Genomic DNA, 23,550 nt, shown 5'->3' with positions numbered 1-23,550 from the left:
TCTCATTTTGATAGTTATTTAAAATATTACTCTTAAATTTTGCTGATTTGAAGTTCACACTTTGACTTGAATTTCTTGGTTTCAAAAATTAAACAAGCAAAATTGTTTGATGTTAGATGGTTGATTAAGTATTTTCTTCTGATCTTAGTGGTAAATATTTAAAAAAGAAATAGAAAAATGATCACCCTTTAAGAATACAGTGGGACCTCGCTACTTCGCGGTTCCACGTTCGCGGGTTCAGAGCTTAGCAGGTCTAGAAAATAATAACAATAAAATAATATATATATTTTTTATTTTTTTTATTTTATTTATTAGTTACAACAAAAAATGTTTAATTTTGAATGGCTTTTAATTTGTTTTCTTGTGATATTTTCTATTTTAATAATCATCAACCGCACATAATCTAGCTGCATCTGTTGTTTTTTGTCGCCATCTAGCGGACAAATACACGCAGCGGAGTGCCGACGTGCGCGCTCTCGCGACAATGCGTCAGCTGTCCAGTCGTGAACGCGCAGCACTCTTCTCCACACACTTCAATGGACAGCCACGAACGTCGTTATTATTTTTAAGTTCCAATTGAGAAAATAAAAAACGCGTTTCAAAGCAACCGAGGGAAGATATTTTTGGTTTAAAGTATTTAGAGGTAAATGTGGTTAGAATTAAGAGGGGGAAGTGTCGTTAATTAGGCTAGCTTCCGACTTTTACCGGCTTCGTTAGCCGCAGCTAGCTTATGAGCTAGCTGACAAGAGCGATGCTAATGCTAACTAGCTCGAATAGTTATGAAAAATTGTGACATTCCGTCTTTAAAAGAGAAAACATGTCCGCTAGAAGAAGCGACGGTGGCTAATAACAACCACACGAAGTGGCAGTCGTGCGAGTGCTGTCAAAACATGAGTCCCATGGACGAAGCAGTGCTACCCGGGATGTCCTCCGTCCAGCCCGGGTTGGACTCGCCGGACGACTGCGACGTTCTCCGGCTTCCGGAACATACCGCCGCTTCCTCCTCGCCTTACTCGGGGGACGTCAACGGCGACGGTCCGCTCTTCGAGAGACGGAAGCGGTCGCGCTCCAACAGCTCCCGACATCATTTGGGCGACGTGGTGGCCGAGCTGGGTCCGGAGGAAGTCCGCTGGTTCTACAAGGAGGATAAGAAGACATGGAAGCCCTTTGTGGGACATGATTCTCTCAATATTGAGATCATGTATCGCAAGTATTGCGAGGTGCATCCCGGTGTGATGGCGAGCCTCCCCGTGGAGGTGGAGGAGGTGAACTTGGAGATGTTGGCGGAGAACCGGTCCGCGAGAGATGGCTCCTTGGATGCGTCCATGCCGCGCATGAGCATGGATGAGAGGGATCCTGACAGCGTTTTTGTGGAGCCCGTTTGTGTTCGTGGGGGTCTTTACGAAGTGGATGTTAGAGATAGAGAATGCTACCCTGTTTACTGGAAGCGTGAGTACCCTCCCTCCTTCCAGATCCTTCAGGCCCAACAGGTGCATTTTTCTGTACAGTGGAACCTCGGTTCTCGACCATAATCCGTTCCACAACCCTGTTCGAAAACCGATTTGTTCGATCACCGAAATCATTTTTCCCATTAAAAATAATGTAAATCGTTTTAATCCGTTCCAACACCCTGAATGTTTACCTTGAATGTTTAACGAAAACATAAAGCTAACCCAGGCTAATCGTACGTTCGCGTTATCGTAATCTTCTGTACGAAAGATTCCCCTAACATGAACGTGTAAAAATAAAAAAATCAGGTCGTTTACATGTCATTTAGCACCCGGGTCTCCACAACAAGTGGTGAGCGGTTCATTGGAAACGTTCCAACACCCTGAAAGTTGGGCTCCGCTCCAACACCCTGAATGTTTACCTCGAATGTTCGACGTAAACAAAGCTAACCCAGGCTAATCGCACGTTCGCATTATCGTAATCTTCCATACGAAAGATTACGCTAACATGAACGTGTAAAAATTAAAAAATCAGGTCGTTTACAAGTCATTTAGCACCAAGTGGTGAGCAGTTCATTGGAAAGGGGGCGCCGTTCCAACACCCTGAATGTTGGGCTCCGTTCGAACACCTTGAATGTTAAACGTAAACATAAAGCTACCCCAGGCTAATCGTACGTTCGCGTTATCGTAATCTTCCGTACGAAAGATTACGCCAACATGAACGTGTAAAAATTAAAAAAAAGGATAAAGAAAAGAATTATGAATAGGATTTCTTACCTTTGTGGTGGTCAGCAGAAGGCGCAGGTGGACGGTGGTGCTATTATTAATTTCTTAAATGCAATAGTTGTACGCACTACTTTTCTTTTTTCACCTGTAGCAACTTTGCTCCTTGCACTGACTTTCTTCGGAGGCATAATAAGGGGCTAGAACACCTGTACGCCGTTCAGCATCGCACCCTAGCGTACCGGTGTTCGAACTCCGATTTTTTGACCGAACAGCGAAGCAAGAATTTCTCAAAATTTTTGGTCGGACTCCGATTTGTTCGAACTGAGAGGCGTTCGAAAACCGAGGTTCCACTGTATCTACAAATGGGATGGCCCAGACTATTCTCGAGACAACAACAAAATAGACATCTGCATGTTTTAGGAGTTTCTCTTTATACATACACTTGAATATTTAGCAAGGGATCGCTTCCAGTCTGATATGCGTTTCTAAACAAACTTGTTACTGCTACGTTGTTACTTTTATTACCGACATGTAATTATTAGAGGTTATATTCATCACTGATGCTGATGCTGGACTTCAGTGCTGCCTTTGACACTGTTGACCATAATATCTTACGAGATCGGCTGGAAAAATGGATTGATTTCTGAGGAACTGCCCTGTTGAGGTTTTTGAGTTTTTCCTTGCCCTCATGTTGGTTCCAGATCGGGGGATGGTGTAATAATAGTCTGAAATAATAGTCTGTGCAATAACCTGTGCAGCCCTTTGAGACTCTTTGTGATTAAGGGCTATACAAATAAAAATGACTTGACTTGACTCTCTGAAAATACTGGTCTAATTTTGACAATATCAGGGGATGGTGTCATAATAGTCTGTAATAATAATTTGCAATAGTCTTTGATCTGTGCAGCCCTTTGAGACTATTTGTGATTAAGGGCTATACAAATACACATGACTCTTGCTTCAAACCCTACCTTTTAGATAGGACCCATTGTGTAAGATACTGTGATACGACCTCTGAGACCTTTGGTTTATTAGTCCAGCTAACCACTAAGCATCATGCCAGTTAATTATGAAATTTCCCAGGAAATCACAATGACTAAAAATATATTTTCAGAACCAGTCTACGGGCTACTTTGTTGGTCCTAGGGTCTACCTGGTGCTTAGAACAGACCAAGCTCTCCCACACAGCACAAATTGGTTGAAAAGAAGAGTAAAATACGTCTCGATTTGGTTAGAAAGTGAAAGATGAATGACATTGACATCAATGACAATGTTTACATACAGGCAATAATCCGATTAGAGACTAAATATTGGATTTCTGGAGCACTCAGAATGAATCGTTTATCTGCCTAAAGACTTAAGAATAACCCTGTAGCATGTCGTCTATGATTATTCCTGATGCAAATTTGACGTCGTTTCCGCACTTAATATTTGGCTTAAACACACTTCTATTCTATAGCATATGAATAACTTATATTTTATGTTGATAATATGTGTATTATTTGCCCTCATGCCGGTTTTAGATGAGGGGATGTGTCATAATAGTCTGTAGTTTGCAATAGTCTTTGATCTGTGCGGCACTCTTTGTGATTAAGGGCGTCACAAATAAACATGAGTTAAAGGAAAAGAGGCTTTTTTTTGTCAATTACCAAATTTGACAAATTACCGTGCTTTTTTTCTCCAAAAGTGTGCTCCATTGCTGCATCCACTGTGTGTACAAGTTGTGCTCGTAGGTGCTTCGCTAAATGCAGGGAATTGCACCATACTTGGATTCATGCAACTGTGACAGCCACTATACATAGATGGATACACTTGTGGTATTGTTGCCGTGGGGGCAGAAATTCAAATGGAAATTTCCTGGAGTAATCCGCCAATACATGTGAAGCTTTTTTAGCAATCGAGACAAAATTTGCGTGTGCCCTTCATCTCTGTACTTCAATTCCCAGAGTATTTTGGGGCATACAAATGTCATGTACGGGGGAAAATGCGCGTTTGCAGCAAAGCGCGTTAGCAAACGGACTACTTGTATGAATAACCATTTAAAATGAAGTTGGAAAAAGAAAGGACTAACCCAACCATTGCAATCAGAGAACTCAGACTAAGACTTTAATTGATAATTGTAGGCGTTTACATAATCTTGAATACTGGTGATATTCAGTTTCCAAGCAGTTGCTGTATATAAAGGTACGCAGTTACTCCTTTATCGGAGCTCAGTGAAGCAAGTTAAAGGAATGCATTCAAACATTGTTGACACCCTAAGGCTTGCAGATAAGAAACAACAAAACAGTGACTGACAATGAATGCGTGCACATCCGTTTTAGTCATCATTTTATGATGACCAACGATTCTGTTCTTTTAAATAATTTGTGGTATAATTATTTTTCTCCACAGCAGTCAAATGATTAAAATGTCAAACTAATTACAGCTGGCCCATTCCATAAGCCGCTGAGACATGGCCCTGCTGGATTTGTCTAAGTTAAAATACAGTCAAGCCTTTTCATAACAGAAGTAACTTATTTCCTCATATAGTTGTTAAGAATTAGTATTTACACAACAGCAGGGCGTACTTTTCTCAATTACTCTGTCATGTAGTTGGTTTTCTGTTCATGCAATCTGTTGCTATGCTTACAGTTTGATTTATTTTATTTATTCATTTATTTCTTATTAAGAGCAAGACCACATCCCAGTACTGCGAGGCCAGTGGTTCATCGATGGGACGTGGCTGCCCCTGGAGGAGGATGAGAGCGATCTCATCGAATGCGAACACCTCAGGCACTTCCGCGGGCAACAGACCCAAGACTCTTTCGACCCCAGCGAGATGGTGGTCCGAACTGTTGACGGTAAAGACGGTAAGTCAGTAAACAGGGGTTCCTGCGGATCCTTGAAAAGTCTTAAAAGGCATTGAATTCATTATTCAAAAAATAAGGTCTTAATTGGAATTAGAATGTCTTGAATCCAATTGGAAATTGTCAATTTAATGAGAAGTGGCTGTCTGACCAATGTTTTTTCCCCATGGCTAATAGGTGTGCTAGGTAACGCGTACGAGGCACGATCAATTAATTGTGTGCAAGACATATTTTCAATTGTGTTTTTGTCGACTTGGTCTTAAATTTGTTTTCAATAAACAGTCTTAAAAAGTATTGAATTCAACCTAATCTGTAGGAACCCTGGTACAAAATATTTAGTTGCTCAAATAAAGATCAACTTGTACGTTTTGTTGTTGTTGCGCCATATCCGTCAACCTCAGCCGATTGCTCCCTTTTTTAATGTTTGCGTTAATGAAACCATAAAAGTACAACCCGGCACTCATTTACTTACAGCAAGACATGTAAAAAAAAAAAAAAGTTTTTTAAACATGTGTGTGTATATAGTTCATTTACGTTATAAATGCTTGACCGAGCATAACATTTGCTTGTGTACCACGACAATATTATCAATCTACAATGACGCTGTCTTGCGTTGTATTTTAACAATATTTGACATAAAACTTATGTATTGATCGTTTTTTATTATCACAACGGCATAAAAACTCGAGTGCTCTGCTGCTTTATTGTGGCAAATCAGTGCCAAGGAGATTACTACTCAAAGATACCATCCCCCCCAGAAATAGCTTACTTATATGTGATGCATAAAACAAAAAAAGAATGTAAAGAAATAAAATTTGTTCCAGAATCTGCTTTTAATTCTTTTTTCTTTTCACACAGATTGTGTGTTATACAAACTCAGACATAAGCAAATAAGTAAAATAAAAATCTCATCATTCAAACTTGTCATATTCTTTGTATCATTATATAATAAGATTGTTTTAATGTTTTACTACGATGCGGTCATAAGCTGCATCAACTGTATTAACCTTATTTCCTTCAGTCGTGACCCCGGTCATCTCTGCATCCGTCAAGCAGCGCTGCATATCAGAGCATAGCGCTCGGTAGTCATAAACAGAAGTAACGAGGCGCTCTATTGCGCTAATCTGATAGCGGCGCTCCTCGACCGACTGGTTCAACAACAATGACCGGGGTAGGCTTGTCAATCAATGGCCATTACTCATTCTCTTTTGGTTGTTAGTCCTCTCCCACCTGCCCCCTTTTTACCTTCCCTTTCTGTTCAAATGGAGCGGATATCAGACGAGCGCTAGAGCCACATGTCACAAGCGCAAACGCTGCCAAGGTAAAAAGAAAAAAATGAAAAGAAAAAAACATTTTTTTTTCGGTGCATTTATCCTAACCCTTTAGCTACTATCCTCTATCCCTGTAGAGTCCTGATCTTTGCGGGACTATTAGACTCACATTTATTTTAAGATTGGTAATAAGTGTAACTAGGTCTACTTACTAGTTGCTTGAACTTCCCTTTTGTGTGCTTTTACTTTTGGTGTGCATGCCGAACAAAAACCTGGCTTGGGAAGTGTAACATTTTCCGTTGTGGGGTTGTGATATCCTTCTCTTTGACACTGACTACGTTTACATGCAGGGAATAGTACACCTGGAACAGAAGTCTGATTTTTGGTGTAATCCAAATGAGTCGTTTACAAGCCTAGGGACAAACAAATAACCCTGCTTACACGGCAATTGCTAGTATTCCGATGACAAGGGCGAAGCTGGATCAACCTCATGACGCAAATAGATGTTGTTTCCGTATATAGATTTTGACGTGAAATAAATGACGATTTTATTTCATCATGAGCTTCGTCGCTGCATCTTGTGCGTTCACGAGCTGCGATCGTAAGTGGCTTGCCAAAGGCATGGACTTACACTATATATGTATGGATACAAGTGTTGCATCCTATATAGAGATATAGGGCTACCAAATACTATGAATCTTCTAGAGTTGATAGCAAATTAAGAAATACAAATACGCATTTTCTATGAAAAATACTTAGATTTAAAAAGATCAAGCAATGGTTTTTTTTCTTCGTTTAAAAGCAAAGGCTACATTATTACATTTCCAGTGCATCTTCAGACAAAGAGTGCCATCTGGAGGAATCCATTAATATCACAAGTGCTTTATAAAACCAGTCGTGCATCTCTTTTTTAATTGTAATTGCTAACTCCATTGATTGGTACAAATATATTCAGCAGTTGTTGTTTTTTTATACCAGATTTTCTACAACAAAGTTGTCAATTATATTATTAAGTTATACATATACTTTTACAAATACCTAAAATGGGGTTCATAAATGGTATAAGGATTTTTCTAAAAACAAATTTCAAAATCTGGAAACTCTCTTCATCCCTTCTAAAATACCATTTTAAACATTTGGCAGCTTCGTAGATGGATAAACCTGTGGCATTTTTGCTGTGGGGGCCGATAATTAAAAGGAAATTTCCTGGAGCAATCAACCAATGCACATTTAGCTTTTTCAACGAGTAAGCCAGTTTGCATGCATTATTTCCCTCTGTACTACAAGTCCCACAGTGCTTTGGGGCATATAAATAACCCGGATGAGGGAAACTGGGCGTCTGTTTAATCAAACGTGTATACATGCTCGAGTAATCTGAAAATGGAAAAACTAACCCAACAATTGCAATCAGAAAACTTGTCGGATTTTTGTGAGCATTTACATTGCCTTAGTTTATATCACCGAAATACTGGCAATATTCAGTTTCCAATCAGCTTATTTCCTGCATGTAAAAGTACCCAAGTTGCAGGACTGCAGACTTTCTTACATTTATTATCATTTATCAAAACTGTGTCCCAGACTAGATGAATCATTTTTAGAGGAGACCAAGTCTTTGTGTATTCTTCTGTACTGAAGGATGAAATTTTCCCTGAGTGCATAAGCTTTCACCCCTAACTTTTCATCTTTTAGTCCTCCCTGAATGTTCTGAAGTGCTGTTTCCCTGCCATTGTTGTATAAATAGGGTTAGACTTCCCTTTGCTGTCCACGGCGGAAGTATAGCCTTGACTTTGGCCTGGTTTCTGTCAAGAACGTTAACTAAATTGGGCATCATTATGACGATCTTTTGGAACAAACCACGAAAACATAATGGTTCAATTTGGTTATGTGGGAAATTGGCACCAAATCCTTCCGACTGTTCTTCGTCTCACATTCCTCAAATTTCTTTTGTGCTGCTGCCAAAGTCTTCCATCAATCTCATACATATGATGTCTCTGCTGCTGTACAGAACATTGAAGGGGCGTATCATATGAGGACAGTTTACTAGTTTGATTGATCTCTTTGGTGTGTCTCATACTTCTCTCTTTCTCTAGATTACAAGCACATGAATACTCAAATTGTGTTTTGTCAGCAGGGCAGAAAAAAAAGAATTGACTTCATCATTTCCCAGTTTCCTCTTTGAATGCAAATCAGTCCGTCATACTGAATTTGCCGAAAACTGTTGTCACAAACACTACTCCTAAATCTGTTTTTACCCTTCTTGTTCAGTAAACCCTTGGGATACAGCATTCATTTGTTCTGATGTGGGAATAGCAGTGTGAACTTGTCCTATGGCGGGGGAGACAAATCTAAGGCTATTAGCTTCCATTACAAAACGCTGGTGCCGCAGATACAAACATGAAAATGATAAATATATAGTAAGTACTAGTTATATGTAATATACTTGTATGTGATAAAATAACAAATATATATACATGTAAAGGAAAGATGGAATTTAATTTACCATTGGTATGATGCGACGAGCTGGTTCAGTCGAGTTAGTGGATGGATGCAGCGCGAGAGGAGACGGTGTATTAAAATGATAACATTTCCACTTGTGAGGAATTATACTAATAATGCTTTTAAAAATACAACATTGTACCTTTGATCACCTCGTTATTTTTAATAAATTGTCCTGATTGTCCATTGACTGAGGCCATATTTCTTAGCGAGGGTAACAATGCGTTTACTTTCCTCGTATTTCTTGATAAATGCATACTTCGCTTCCCTGGTTTTTATGTTCTTGCTTCTCCCTTTAGCATCACTGCAAGTCTTGGGATCCATAGCAGAACAAATTCAAGATTTCTACGCGAGGTTTTGAACTGAACAAAGAGAGAAAAAGGAGCATGTGGAAGGGAGTTCAGCAGAATGTATACCAGCATTTTATATGATAAGCTTTTTGGCAGGCAAAATAATGTGTTGTTGATGTTGTATGTAGGAAAAAAGTTATAAGGAGGGGCTGTAAAAACATTATTGTCCATATTGTAAGGTGAAAACGTCATCAGGTGGGGACGCCGTAACCTGAGGGTCTACTGTATTTTTCCAGCCATATGTTTCCTGTACAAATCGTGTCTCAATACTTCCCTAACTTATTCTTCTGCACTCTCTCAATGATCCCACGCAACAGCCGTCCACAGCTTGAAGCTGAGTCGGAACCACGTGGACTGGCACAGCGTGGACGAGGTCTACCTCTACAGTGATGCAACCACTTCAAAAATTGCTCGCACTGTGACGCAGAAACTAGGGTTCTCCAAAGGTTTGTCACTCTCCCAAACTTGTCTCCACTGATGTGATGTATTGTATAATCCCAATGGCTCCTCGTGTTTGAATTCCAGCCTTTTCATAGCTCCACAGTCATTGCTTTTTGTGCAAAACCAAAGCTCATCCATACTGTCTATTCTCCTTCAGCCTCCAGTAGCGGAACTCGACTGCACCGCGGTTACGTGGAGGAGGCTTCTCCTGAAGACAGGCCACCACAGACCACGCACATTGTGTTTGTAGTCCACGGGATTGGGCAGAAGATGGACCAAGGTCGCATCATCAAAAACACTGGAATGTGAGTTTTGCTTCGGTTTTTGTCTCTTTTTATTGTTTGTTTCATGATCAGAACTGTAATATAGGCTAACCGTTTCATATGACAATGCCAATACTTCATTTAGAATCAAATAGAATTCTCTTTATTGTCGTTGATGTTACAACAAACTTTGAGGGGTAGTCCAGGATGAGCAAGTAATAGGTGAAGGTTTGAAAGGAAAAAGCAAGGTAAAAAGTATTAGGATAGATAGTTAACATTTTCAAGTCTTAGATTGTCTTGAATTGGACAAAAGAAAGTGTGAATTAAAAATATTAATACTCATTTTTCTATACATAGGCTGAGATATATATTTTTTACAGTCTTGAGCCCTTGTTTGGAGGCGGCAGTAGCTCAGGAGGTAGAGCGCTCGTCTTGGGATCAAGGGATCCCAGTTCGAATCCCGGCTTGTCTATGTTACATGTCGAAGTGTCCTTGGGTGAGACACTGAACCCCTAATACCACCAATAAGCAGGTTAGCGTCTTACATGGCTGCAATACAAGGCCGCTATTGGGAAATGTGAAGCACACTGTAAAGCGCTTTGGGAAGTCATTGACTTGAAAAGCGCTATAGAAATGCAGATCATTTAATTTCATTGTTTAGGGTGGTGATGGCCCTTCGGGAAGTAACTGTCCCTGAACCTGTTAGATTTTGTAGTGCCTGCCAGAAGGCAGCAGGTTGAAAAGGGCAGTGTCCTCCAGACTGAGTGGAAAGCAGCCCGTGACTTTCTGTGTTGATAACTCACTGTAAGGTTCTCCCTACCTAATTTGATCCCAAATTGAATGGATTTTCCTTTCTTTTTACATGCAAATTGGATTCTAATTAGAATTCAATTTATGTACAATTTATCACAAGTCTGAACCATAATGTTAAAAAAAGAACATATTTTTTAAAAAGATAAGAACTACAACCTCTTAATCTAATGACCAAAAATGATTGGAGAGAGTCTCAGTCACAAAGATAGTAAAGTCACGACTTGAGGCTTAAGCCAGCTAAGCAGGTAAAGTCGAGCACCTTTAAGCCTTACTCGTTGCTACCCCAGGATTAAGCACTCTACAAACATTTCCTCAGATGAAGTAGCATGTCCAACAACTTTTTTCATACAGCCAAACTCGTATTCCTTCTGTTGCTCAGGTTGAGGGAAGGTGTGAGGAAGATGGAGGAAAAGCACTTTTCAGAGCACTATGATGAGCATGTGGAATTTCTTCCTGTAGAGTGGCGCTCTAAACTAGCCTTAGATGGAGGTTTGTTTTTATTTTTGCACATTTAAGAGACTAATATTTATGTGGAATATTTTTTAAAAAAGCATGACGCTATACCTGTATAGATACAGTGGACTCCATCACACCAGATAAGTTGAGAGGCCTTCGAGACCTTCTCAACAGCAGTGCCATGGACATCATGTACTACAACAGCCCTCTTTACCGTGATGAGGTCATTAAAAGTCATATCTATGCTTTCAGACCATTTCTGGTGAGAAATTACCTTTGTGCTCCTTTCTTTTAAGATCACCAAGGGACTGACAAAGGAGCTGAACAGACTGTACAGCCTGTTTTGCTCCCGCAACCCCGACTTTGAGAAAGGGGGGGGCAAAGTGTCCATCGTGTCGCACTCGCTAGGCTGCGTGATCACGTACGATATCATGACGGGATGGGACCCGGTACGGTTCTGCCTGCAGGAGCACCACGCCGTCGAAGAGGATCTGCACAAGCACTGGACCTCGTATGAGGAGAGGCATCTACTGGAACAACTGCGCTTAACCAGGAACAGGTCAGACTCCTGGCAGGGATTTGTAATCGTGTTGATTGACACTGTTGAAGTGGGATTTGAGTTGTATTTCTGAAGCCCCCGTTTGTATTCCATAACAACCCCTAGTGCTGTAAAAATACTTCGTTCCTTTCGATTAAACAGTATTGATAAAAACAAAATCATTAACCATCTCATGAACGTGATTGTTGCTTGAGAAATTTGAATTGATATTACCTTCCGGACTATAGAGCGCCCCTGATTATAAGCCGCACCCATCGCATTTTAGGGGGAAAACCGATTTTGTCCATACACAAGCCGCACCTTTATATAAGCCGCATGCACCACATCAAAAAAACGTAACACAAGCACAAAATTAATCCGAGCCAAACTTCAAGTCCCACGATTGAAACTAAATGGGTGGGGGATTTTTTATGGGTTATTGTTCTATCTTCTTTATTCATTATCCATTATCCGTCCTTCACTGAAGCACACAGTATGAAAATCACGGCCCCCAAAATGAAAGTAAAATGATATAGGTACTTAATGTTTGATGCAAACCTGCTGATTCTGGGTGCCCGTTGAAAGTAATCCAAGGAAAAAAAAGTATATTTCCAAAGGTAGGGGTGGGAAAAATATATATCCACTATTGTCCGGCGTGTCCACAAAAACTCACCTTTACCGGTCCCGAATTCCCATCAGCCCCCGTTTGCTCCCCCCCTCTTTTTTAATTGGCCCGTTCAGAATAAGTGTCTCAAATAAATACAAATAAATAAATTACAAAAATATACAGTTGCAAATACATATTACACATATTTACAAAGAAAGACGGTACACCGAGAGAGTTTTCAAAGCTTTAATAATAATAATATAACTTTCATCCTAAACCGTGCCTTTGGCAGGTAGCCTCACGCTACTAACAACACGCTCGCATACCAGCAAACGAGACTGTTAAGGGAATACATACCGTATCTGGAAGAATGGCGGTAAACCATCCTCTTCTTCCTACTTATAAATGACGTCATCTAAGATATCCTTCTCAGTTTTAGAATGAATCTTTTTCATGTTGATGTCGTCCCATCCTCCCTCGTCCCAAATCACGCCAGCATTACGCTCACATGGAACAATATGAATGTAGCAGCTCTGTTTCCATCTCTATCGGACTGCCCAATTGCATTTAGCTTGAAAGCTTCGTCATGAGCCTTTCTCAATGGAATTTGTATGATGAGGGTATGTCTACGCTCAGAAGTTGCAGTCTTCTCGGCGCATACGTTCCACCGGTCTAAATCTTACCTTATATACTCGAGTGCCGCTGGCTGCCTTAAAAAAAAATTACATAAATTGGCCGCATCACTGAATAAGCAGCAGGGTCGAAAATTTGGGGGAAAAGTAGCGGCTTATAGTCCGGAATTTACGGTACACACCTTTGAAAACATATTTGGCTGCTATCTTACTACTCTACGGAAGCTACTACGATGGTGCATATGCTTACCGCATACAGCCTAAGCTCTGCATGTTTTGTCCAATCATTCAGGCATCTTCCACTTTTTTCCACTGTTTGCTTCTTTAGCCACTTGGCTGCAGGTTAAAGCTAGCCGCAACTGTTATTGTTAGCTTTTCTATTTATTTTTTCTTGTATTCTTTTACTGTATTATTTTATTTTATTTTTTGGGGGGTAACTTCTCCCACTAGCCACTTCTACCACCCGTTTCCAACTCCTGCTAATGGCTCTTTTCAACTGCTCCAGATGTTTCCAACTCACCTGGTCCTTTGTCGTCGCTAGTCGTGATTAACACCAGCTTTTATATCTTGTCATGAGATAAAATATGGCAAATATTGTTGTCAAAAATGTCAATTTAGTGGACCAATTAATTGGACTTGTGGAATTATTTTTTAATATATATTTTTTTCCGTAAAGGGCTTGCAAAAGCATGAACAAACTTGCTGTTTTGTGGTCTTCTGAGTTTTAGCCACCTCCAACATTTAAAAAAAAAAACATAAGGAAGTCACATTTTTGTCCGCACTTATTCATTGAATTGTTATTTTCTCGCTTAAATCAGGATGATAATATTTAATCAATAGTCATATTAGGTCTAGTATGATTCTTATTTATATTTATCGAGTAAAGTTGAGATTCAGCAAATTATTTTGAAAAAAACAAATCAAACAACCAACAACGCTTGCATAAAAGTTCCATCTCAATCGATCATTCATATTCAGTATATATTTGCTAAACGTTACATGGGAGGTCGGTGGTTCGCGCCCCGGCTGAGTCATTCCTAAGACTTAAAAAGTGGTCGGCGGCGCCCTCTGTTGGCTGCGGCTGCATCGGCTCGCTACAACGGGTCAGGTGCAATCGACATTTCGTTCTGTGTACATTGTTACACAGAATGACAATACAAGGAAATTATTATTATTATTATTATTATTATTATAAACATCGTGACCCTGCTTCGTGTTGGCATCTATAGCTCGCTTGCACCACCACTTGGCCGCATCATAAAACAGCAGTAACTCAGCAACCCCATCCATTCATTCACAGATTACGAGAGCTGGAGAATCAACTTCTAACACTAGAAGCCTCCAAACCATCAGCACCTCCTGCGCTCAAATTTAAGGTTTGACTATATCTCCTATGATGCAACTTAAATCAAGTCTTGATTACTTCGCCTGTTATCTTAGGTCGAGAACTTCTTCTGTATGGGTTCTCCTCTGGCAGTCTTTCTGGCGTTGAGGGGCATTCGGCCTGGTACCAGTTGCCACCAGGACCACATCCTACCTACGTCCATCTGCGGCCGCCTCTTCAATGTTTTTCACCCTACGGACCCTGTGGTCAGTTGCCCTAAGAGCTTGTGCAAGTTCATAGCAAAAAGAAAGAAAAATAATTACCTGCTTTTCTTGTTTAAAAAACAGAGTGGCTGTGTAGCTCACTAACTGGTTCTGAAAGTGGCTCATCACTGCTGGGTCATTGTGATTTTCTAGAAAATTTGACTTTATCTTTAAATTCAAGATCAATTCTTCCAAAAGTATGCGTTTTGCCTATAGTTTATATATATATATATATATATATATATATATATATATATATATATATATAAATTTGTTGGTGATAGGAAAGAGTGTAGAGGTTTTGTAAAAGGATAGTGGGATGTTTGGACGCGTTCTAAGGGATGGGCAGGGGATCTGTATGACGCGGCAGGGGTAAACCAGTGAAAGCTGTCGGGCCCTGCTGTTGAACAGAATAGTGTGTTGTATCACCCTGACCCGGGTGGCACGGCCGCTTTCTTGTGTCCTGTTTCATCTGGAGGGATGAAGGCATGACCAACTTAGGTGCCGAGGTGCCTAACTTGTTTGGGTGCTTGGGCATTTGGGTTGGCCATGGTGTGTGTTTTTTGCTATTTTTTTTCCTTTTTTAATTTTTTTTGTTATTGTATGTGTTTGTCTTGCTATCGGTCACCCCTCTTAAGGGATATGACCAAGGTAGATAGATTGATAGATAGATAGATTTTATATGTGAATCACTCAGTTCCCTTATACAAAGCAGATGCTTTGGCGGTTGACTGAGCCTATTTCAACCCTATTTCTAATAATTGTAACCTGGTGATAACAGTAGCATAGTAATAACATGATTACGTGTTGTTTTAGAAATGCACTTCCAATTAGCTGAAAGCGAAAGTACATATTTTTTAAAAATGTACCCTTTATTCAAAAAAAGGTTGGGGAAAATGTACTTATTTGTAGTATTTCTTTCCCTTCCTTTCTTTAGGCCTATAGACTGGAGCCCCTCATCCTGAAACATTACAGCAACATTGCACCAGTCCAGATACACTGGTAAGGCTTATATTTTGTATTTTTTAAGCATATTGGAACCAATATCATTTACAAATCACCCGAAAAGAAAAAAAGGATGATCGGGTTGAAGCCAAAACCTTCTATTAGACCAGTTCCCTAAATATTATCATGTCTTACATGATTATAACAGTCGTTTGTGTGTCCATTTAGAAATGATCACATGGTTTGAATCACGGTGTGCATTTTACATTTTGTGTTGTGAAGAAGGGAAAATTCACCCCTGAGCTGCGTCCTTTCTAGTTAGACTCTAGAAGTGAAGTTATAACATATAATAAATTAATGTTTAGTCAATTAAAAACCTGAAAACCCCAGTTTGAACGTCAACTAATTTTGACATGAAAATAGGAGAATAAAATGATACCTCTACATACATCTTTCCTGGTTTATGCTCATAACTAGATTCGTTAGTAAAATGAACACACTGCCCCGCTACTCAATAATTGCAAACTAATTAATCCGTTCCTGGCCTCCCGAAAACATCTCTAGTAAGTTGGGCAAGACTTTTATTCCATATCTAGAATTTCATGTTTCATCTTTAATAGCCTGTTTGTAGAGGTATCATTGTAACCTGAGGTCTCATTCATATAATTTTCATTCCATAAATCTCCGACAGGTGCAGCGCTATCAACTCTGCACCTTACGACGAGATACGACCAACTTTCCTCAACTTGACCAAGGACCCTATCTCGGACACAGAAAGCATCCCCAGTCCCAGCACTTCCCCTGTTCTCCCCCGGAGACACTATGGAGAGTCCATTACTAATTTAGGAAAGGCCAGTATCCTGGGTAAGTTTTTTTTTTTTTTTTTTTTTTTTTTTTTTTATGTGTTCCTTTATTTTTTTAGGACAATTGTAAAATTTCGATAAACATGTCTCCAAAAAGTAGAATTAGATTTTGACAAGATTTTCTTTACATTTCATTTCCAATCGTTATCATCATCTTCATCTTCATCCAAAGTTTTTCTCCTTATTCCTCGTAGGGGCGGCGAGTATTGGGAAGGGCATCGGTGGAATCCTCTTCTCCCGCTTCTCTCGCTCCAACAGCCAACCGTCAGTCTCGGCAGCACTGGAAGGCGGGACCAATGGCGAAGACGACGAGCAGCAGAAGCGAACCGAGAGCCAATCGGCGTACGGGCTCTCCACCATGGCCCGTCCAAACTCGCCTACCGCAGAAATGTCTTGTGAGTCGAGTCTTTGCCATCTCTGCATAACGTTTATCTGTTGTTATTCTTCCATTCGTCATTTATTTTGATAGATGTAAGTGTACATTACATCCCGGGGATATGGTGACCACGCCTTCAGACACTTTTACTCTTTTTTTTACAGTGTGGATCAAGATTGTTTTTCACGTTTTCTTTACGGCATTTTTCACATATACCATATCAACAAAAAATTATTTCCCGTGCCCAAAAACTTTGCAGTGTTCGTCTGTATGACGAGTTACATCTCTAAGATGCCCGTCTGATATTGGATGACGTCATAAAAAATGCTGGTCTACTATTGGTTTGCATCGTGGCTTCATGAAAATGCCAATATTCAATTGGCTGAACTACCTTCCACACTGTCTTTCTCTCTTCATTCAGTTCAAAATGTCATCAGCCTTATACTACACTGTATTTTTTGTACTCTATATCTTCGTTATGGGTCCCAATGCTTGCAGTGATGTTAAACTGAGAAGCAAAAACATAATAATCGTTAAAACTGCTCACGAGACATTGAACTTTTGACGGTGATCTGCATACCGTTCTACCTACCGAGGGAGTTTAGCGCGACCATCATTACTGCCGTGTACGTGCCCCCCAGCGCTAATACGAAGGAGGCAATGGACGTTCTCTACCGAACTGTGAGTGAACTGCAGCATGCTTACTCCGAGTGCATTTTTATTGCGGCGGGGGACTTTAACCAGGCCAATATGAAAACAGTTCTCCCGCATTTCCATCAGCATGTAAACTTTGCTACAAGAGGTAGGAACACATTAGACCTGGCCTACACAAACATCAAAGGTGCATATAAAGCAGCCCCCCGCCCCCATCTTGGCTCATCAGATCACCTTTCTATTATGCTAATTCCAGCATACAAGCCCCTGCTGACCAGAGAAAAACCTACAGTGAAGCAGGTGAGGGTGTGGTCTGAGGGGGCAATGGAGGCACTACAGGACTGCTTTGATTGCACTGATTGGGACATGTTTAAATCGGCTGCCACTTACAACAACAAAATAAATATAGATGAGTACGCCATTTCTGTGTCAGCCTACATCAGTAAATGCGCAGAAGACGTCAGCAATAACAAAACTATATGCACCCGTGCCAATCAGAAGCCCTGGATGACTGCTGAAATACGAAAACAACTAAAAGTACGGAACCTTGCCTTTAGATCTGGTGACAAGGAGGCGCTGTTATCAGCGAGGGCTAACCTGAACCGGGCTATCAGACTAGCAAAGCGAACGCACAGTCAAAAATCCAGGAACGTTTCCTCAGCACAACCAATACCAGGGATATGTGGAAAGGCATTCAGGCCATCACCAGTTACAAGCCAACCGCCGCCCCAGTGCAGAACACTAGCATGGACTTTCTGAATGACCTCAACAAATTCTTTGGAAGGTTCGAGGCACAAAACGGCACCCCTGCAGCGAAAGCGGTTCCAAATCAGGACGAAAGAGCACTCCACCTGGACTCATCTGACGTGAGGAAGACCCTGAGAAGGGTCAACACAAGGAAGGCTCCAGGCCCGGACAACATTCCGGGGCGGGTACTTAGGGAGTGCGCCGATCAGCTGGCTTGTGTACTAACAGACATTTTCAACACCTCGCTAGACCAAGCCAAAGTACCATCATGCTTCAAATTTGCCAACATCATCCCAGTGCCAAAGAAACCCCAGATCTTATCACTCAACGATTACCGGCCCGTTGCACTGACTCCTATCATAATGAAGTGCTTTGAGAGACTGGTTAAAGAGCACATCACCTCCAGTCTCCCCTCCTCATTCGACCCCTTTCAGTTTGCCTACAGGACAAACCGCTCCACCAGGGATGCCATCTCCTCTGCGCTTCACCTGAGCCTGACACATCTAGAGGAGAAGAACACCCATGTGCGGATGCTGTTCCTGGACTTCAGTTCAGCATTCAACACCATCATCCCACAACATCTGGTAGACAAAATGAGACTCCTGGGTTTCAACACCCCCCTGCGGAACTGGCTGCTGGACTTCCTCTGTGACAGACCCCAATCAGTGCGGATAGGTCAGAACAGTTCAGATGTCATCTACCTCAGCACGGGCTCCCCCCAAGGCTGCGTCCTAAGCCCCTTGCTGTTCACCTTGATGACACACGACTGCGTCCCTAGGTCCGCCACAAACCACATCGTGAAGTATGCTGACGACACAACAGTGGTGGGCCTCATCAGGGATGACAACGACCTGGCCTACAGAGAGGAGGTGGAGCAGTTGGTGGGCTGGTGCAGGGACAACAGCCTGGTCCTGAATGTCGACAAAACTAAAGAGATCATTGTCGACTTTAGGAAAAACCAGCCCAACCATGCCCCACTTTGCATCAACAACAAGGCTGTGGAGGTTGTCAGCAGTATCAAGTTCCTAGGGGTGCACATTACAAACAAACTCACCTGGTCCGTGAACTCTGCATCACCGGTTAAGAGGGCACAGCAGCGCCTGTACTTCCTGCGGAGGATGAGGAGAGCCCACCTGCCCCCACCCTCCCTCATTACATTCTACAGGGGCACCATAGAGAGTATCCTGACCAGCTGTATCTCTGTGTGGTGTGGAGGCTGCAGCGCTACCGACTGGGGTAGTGTGAGGAGGGTAACGAGGACAGCAGAGAAAATAATCGGGACTACACTTCCCTCCATTCAGGACATTGGCCAGAAGCACTGCCTATCCCATGCTAAAAACATTACCGGGGACCCCTCTGACCCCCATCATGGACTGTTCACTCTGCTAGCCTCTGGGAAGAGGTACTGCAGTGTGCGGTGCAGGACCACCAGGCTCCGCAATAGTCTAGTCCCCCTGGCCATTAGACTGTTAAATGGTCAATCTAACATATAGTTAACTTAAATCTAAACGGCTGCTAATCTGACTTTTTGCACTACTGGCAGTTTTTTTTTTTTATAGCTTGCCACTCCTTGCACATTGCTCTCTGCACTATTGTAATTACAGCGTTATTGTTACAGTGTTAATGTTACTGTGTACCTGACTTGTTAACCTGACTGCCCATTTTGCACATCTGGTTAGCTACTCTTCTTGCACTATCGGCACTATGGTAAAATACTATACGTAGCCAAAATACAATACAACATTATTTATATCTGTACATTCAAGGAAACTGTGGGGGTCAGATGCATCGACATTTCGTCTGTATACACGTGTACTAGAATGACAATAAAGTAGATCTGAATCTGAATCTGAATCTGAAAATAAAGTTTGGGATTATAAAGAAGGCACACGAATCACTAGCCTTGCTAAGTTGCACGGCCATAACAAATCAAAGATCAGAACTATTAATAAAAAAACAAGAAACCGATTAAAGCAAGGAAATCTTCCAAAGGCATGAAAATCCATCGCAATTGGAAGTTTTAAAATCAGTTTTAATATGAATCCAATGTCTCCTGTCCCCTTTGCATCCACCTGCTACTCTACTCAACCACCTCTTAAAGTAATTAATCAAATACACACATTGTTATTGCCATTTTCCACCCTGGACATGACTTGTTTCAAATGTTGCCCTCAGGTATACGATATAGGACCATCAAGTTTATAACTAATAGATTGAAAAACATCTACCTAAAGGCAATAATCACCCTCAACTCTGCAAACTGAATGAAACACTGATTCATCGTTTATTTTTGTTTTACTTAATATTAATTATTCTATATAACTACCCTTAATTTATTGGTTTAAAATGGGGTATTTATCTTGTCAATGCTCTTGCAACATCAGGATCAGGGGTGAAAATCATCTCACCTTTCTGAGAAATTTACCGTTTTGAAGTTAAAAAAAACGTTGACCTACTTTCAATATATGTAGAGCAGAGGAGAAAATGTTTTGAGGTGGAGAGGGGGGCAGTGTGAGATTTCTCAGAGTGAATCTGGTGTTTGAGGGCGTGCGTAAAAATTGAATCAGTGTAGTATACTGTATTTATTTGTGTGTCACACGCATTAGATTTTATCTCATCGTCACTTCTTTTTTATTCACGGTATCAGAGACGAATGTGAGAAAATGGAGTTAATAGAAAGTCGTCCTGAAAAATAAAAATAAAAGCAAATATATACGACGGGGGAAAAAAACTCTGAGGTATTTGATGATGAATCGAACTTTGAAGGTCATGAAATAAATACATTGTTATTTTGATGTTTGTAGTTTTCGGTACAGAATTTAAATCATGTATTCAACATTGTTTGTCGCTTTCAATGCTTAATTTGAGTTGAGAAGAAGTCAAACAACATTTTTTACCGATTTGTTTATATAAAAATATTAGGGGTGCGCACTATATATAAATAAATACGGTATTTCCTCTACACCCGTCTCACTCTTTTAAGCCCTGACCAATTTTCATGCCTGCAGGGCGGCACTTTTTAATATCATTGTTACGATGAGAAAACATCTCATCTCATTAGCCGTACCGCTTATCCTCATTAGGGTCGCGGGGGGGCTGGAGCCCATCCCAGCCATCTCCGGGCAGTGGGCAGGGGACACCCTGAACTGGTTGCCAGCCAATCGCAGGGCACACAGGGACAGACAACTCATTCGCTCATTCACACCTAGGGACAATTTGGACCGGCCAATTCACCTGAAATGCATGTTTTTGGAACGTGGGAGGAAACCGGAGTGCCCGGAGGAAACCCACGCAAGCACGGGGAGAACATACAAACTCCGCACAGCAAGTCTGGAGCTGGATTTGAACCCACGACAGGTTCCCATGACATGAACTGTGCCGCACAAGCGCTAACCACTGCACCGCCGTGCTGCCCGACAAAACATTAGATTCTATTTTATATAACACACAAGTAGTACTTATTATGTACTAGTTTGTTATTCAAATGTTTTTCATTTGGGGTACTGGGATTTCTGAGTTAGTTAGCATAGGTTTCTATCCTCCGCTATATTATAATGTCCCTTTGCAATCCCCGCCTTAAAACCGATCAATGTTGTCGACTGTAGCTTATAAATATTAGCATCATCTAAATGGAATATTTTGTGTCCGCAGTGGAGCTGGAGCGCCGAATGGACTTCGAGCTCCGAGAGGGCCTGGTGGAAAGTCGCTACTGGTCAGCCGTCACGTCGCACACGGGCTACTGGTGCTCACACGACATCGCCCTCTTCTTGCTCACTTTCATTTACCAGCAGAGGAAAACTTCCTCGGATCCCGGGTCTGCCACTCCGGAACCTGACTGATCATATTTCCCTCCAGTACTTAGATTGGAAAACAAGTAGTTTTCTTATGATCCAGTTCTGTGAACTAATTAACGGACTCAAATTGCTTCATTCCAGGATAGTGGAACCTCTTAAGTGGAGCAAAACTTGTTTTTTATGCCCTGCCTAACTTTATCTCTGGGGAGATATTCCCCTCAAAATCTAGGATTTCACATTTTTTAAGGGCTCTCACATTGAAGAACATGCTTAAATTTATTACAAGTATAACTTAACCACTAAAAATATATCTTTGAAATGTTTGTTCATTTGTTTACCATCAAACCGACAAATAAAAAAACACGAAATAACAAAATGTTTAGTACAAAATAGCAAAGATTGTCTAATTACTAAAGAGCGTTCACTCTTGAAAGTTCAGCTAAACTATAAAAATAAGCGGAACAATAATCCTTCAAGGGTAATATTTAGCTGATGTTAAGTGCAAAACAAACAATATTTTCTAGTAAGCAAAGAGGGTTGACTAGAATAGATTAGCAAAAAAACTTTTCAAGAGCATAGTTAAGTTAATGTTTATTGGAAAATGGCTATGATTGTCTATTAAGCAATGAGGGTCCACTCGAGAAAGTTTGTCTAAGCTGATAAAATCCAGTAGAACTAAAAAATTGGAAGTGCAATGCTAAGGTTTAGTCCTTACGGGGCAACACGTTGGAGACCCCCTGCTCTTTAAAATGTTGTATTTTTACATTTTTTTACACTGTAATAATCATAATTAATCATCTATTAGAATAATGAAAAATAAGAATGACAATTTTCCATTTTATTTTGTGTTACTGTTTTGTATCCAAGTAAACACTGTGTGTGTTTATTATTATTCTAATGCCATATTCCAGAAAATCCACTTGAGACGTTCCACTCTAAGAGCAATTTTGAGGTGAATCGGACCTGAAAAAGAAACAAGAGTATGACCTTGTCTAAAGGACAGCATGTTTTTTGCGCGATTTCTTCACAATCAAGGGCTGGCGCGTCAAATCGGCGTCATAAATCAACCCTGTGTGTGTCTTTGCTGACTCCGAGCCGCACTGCCTTTCTCTACGGTCAGTCTAGAAACCACCGATTGTAAAATTGATGTTATATTTTTTGACGAAGCAATAGATGCTACAAGATGTTAAACTAATCCAGATATTCATTGAAAAGTCATTTATGACCCCTGCTCTGCAATAACAAATGCCTGTAAATGGATTCTAACCTCCATCCGATGCACTGTTCCTATTTATTCTCTGTCATTAAAGGGCATTCTTTCGTTTGAAATACAAGCGTCGATTGTTTTTGGAGGTCTGCATGCAGATGTGGAGGTGGTCTTGAACTTTTTGGAGGACAAAGGATGCGTTTGTGGACCGCCAGAGTGTTGGAGATTTTTCCAGAGCCTATAAAAGGTTCTCTCTAACAACAAAAGCGCTGTTATAGGTCGTCAATGGGTTTCCTTGTGACTTTGACGGCGGTCGATCTGCCGAACATCTGTTGGAGGGAACTTGCCAAAGAAGGGATAAGGACTTGCAGGTTCGCAACGGGCCAATAGAGGTCGCTCGAGTCTAGGTGAGGCTGGAGAACAATGGCCTCCATTGAACCATCTGCTTGCCTGCTGTTTCCATTTAAGGGCTCTCGACGTGGTCAACCAG

The 23,550-nt window shown here is 41.0% G+C and overlaps 1 protein-coding gene across 2 annotated transcripts; it reads left to right on the top strand.

Annotated features, from left to right (window-relative positions):
• The first annotated feature begins 506 nt into the window (after positions 1-506).
• Positions 507-23,181, top strand: ddhd1a (DDHD domain containing 1a). 2 transcript variants are annotated; one of them, XM_088353778.1, is made up of 14 exons: positions 507-1,449; positions 4,844-5,023; positions 6,240-6,341; positions 9,455-9,583; positions 9,736-9,883; positions 11,034-11,143; positions 11,227-11,333; positions 11,407-11,669; positions 14,188-14,263; positions 14,328-14,477; positions 15,412-15,476; positions 16,111-16,283; positions 16,477-16,677; positions 21,711-23,181. In XM_088353778.1, exons 1-14 carry the CDS (start codon positions 780-782, stop codon positions 21,896-21,898), a joined length of 2,562 nt encoding a protein of 853 aa, XP_088209904.1. In that variant the 5' UTR covers positions 507-779; the 3' UTR covers positions 21,899-23,181. The 2 variants fall into 2 exon arrangements, with proteins under 2 accessions (XP_088209904.1, XP_088209906.1); XM_088353780.1 differs by lacking the exon at positions 6,240-6,341.
• Positions 23,182-23,550: the final 369 nt, after the last annotated feature.

Source organism: Urocampus carinirostris, chromosome 15, assembly GCF_059441175.1.
Source record: "Urocampus carinirostris isolate Australia breed hairy pipefish chromosome 15, RoL_Ucar_1.0, whole genome shotgun sequence".
NCBI classification, from domain to species: domain Eukaryota; kingdom Metazoa; phylum Chordata; class Actinopteri; order Syngnathiformes; family Syngnathidae; genus Urocampus; species Urocampus carinirostris.
This window is presented reverse-complemented; position numbering and strand designations above follow the sequence as displayed.

Excerpts from the sequence above, each read along its gene's own strand:
- ddhd1a (XM_088353778.1), top strand. The coding sequence starts at position 780 with ATGAAAAATTGTGACATTCCGTCTTTAAAAGAGAAAACATGTCCGCTA. Across the intron at positions 15,477-16,110 it reads GCACCAGTCCAGATACACTG|GTGCAGCGCTATCAACTCTG; the intron begins GTAAGGCTTATA and ends AATCTCCGACAG. Across the intron at positions 16,678-21,710 it reads GCCTACCGCAGAAATGTCTT|TGGAGCTGGAGCGCCGAATG; the intron begins GTGAGTCGAGTC and ends TTGTGTCCGCAG.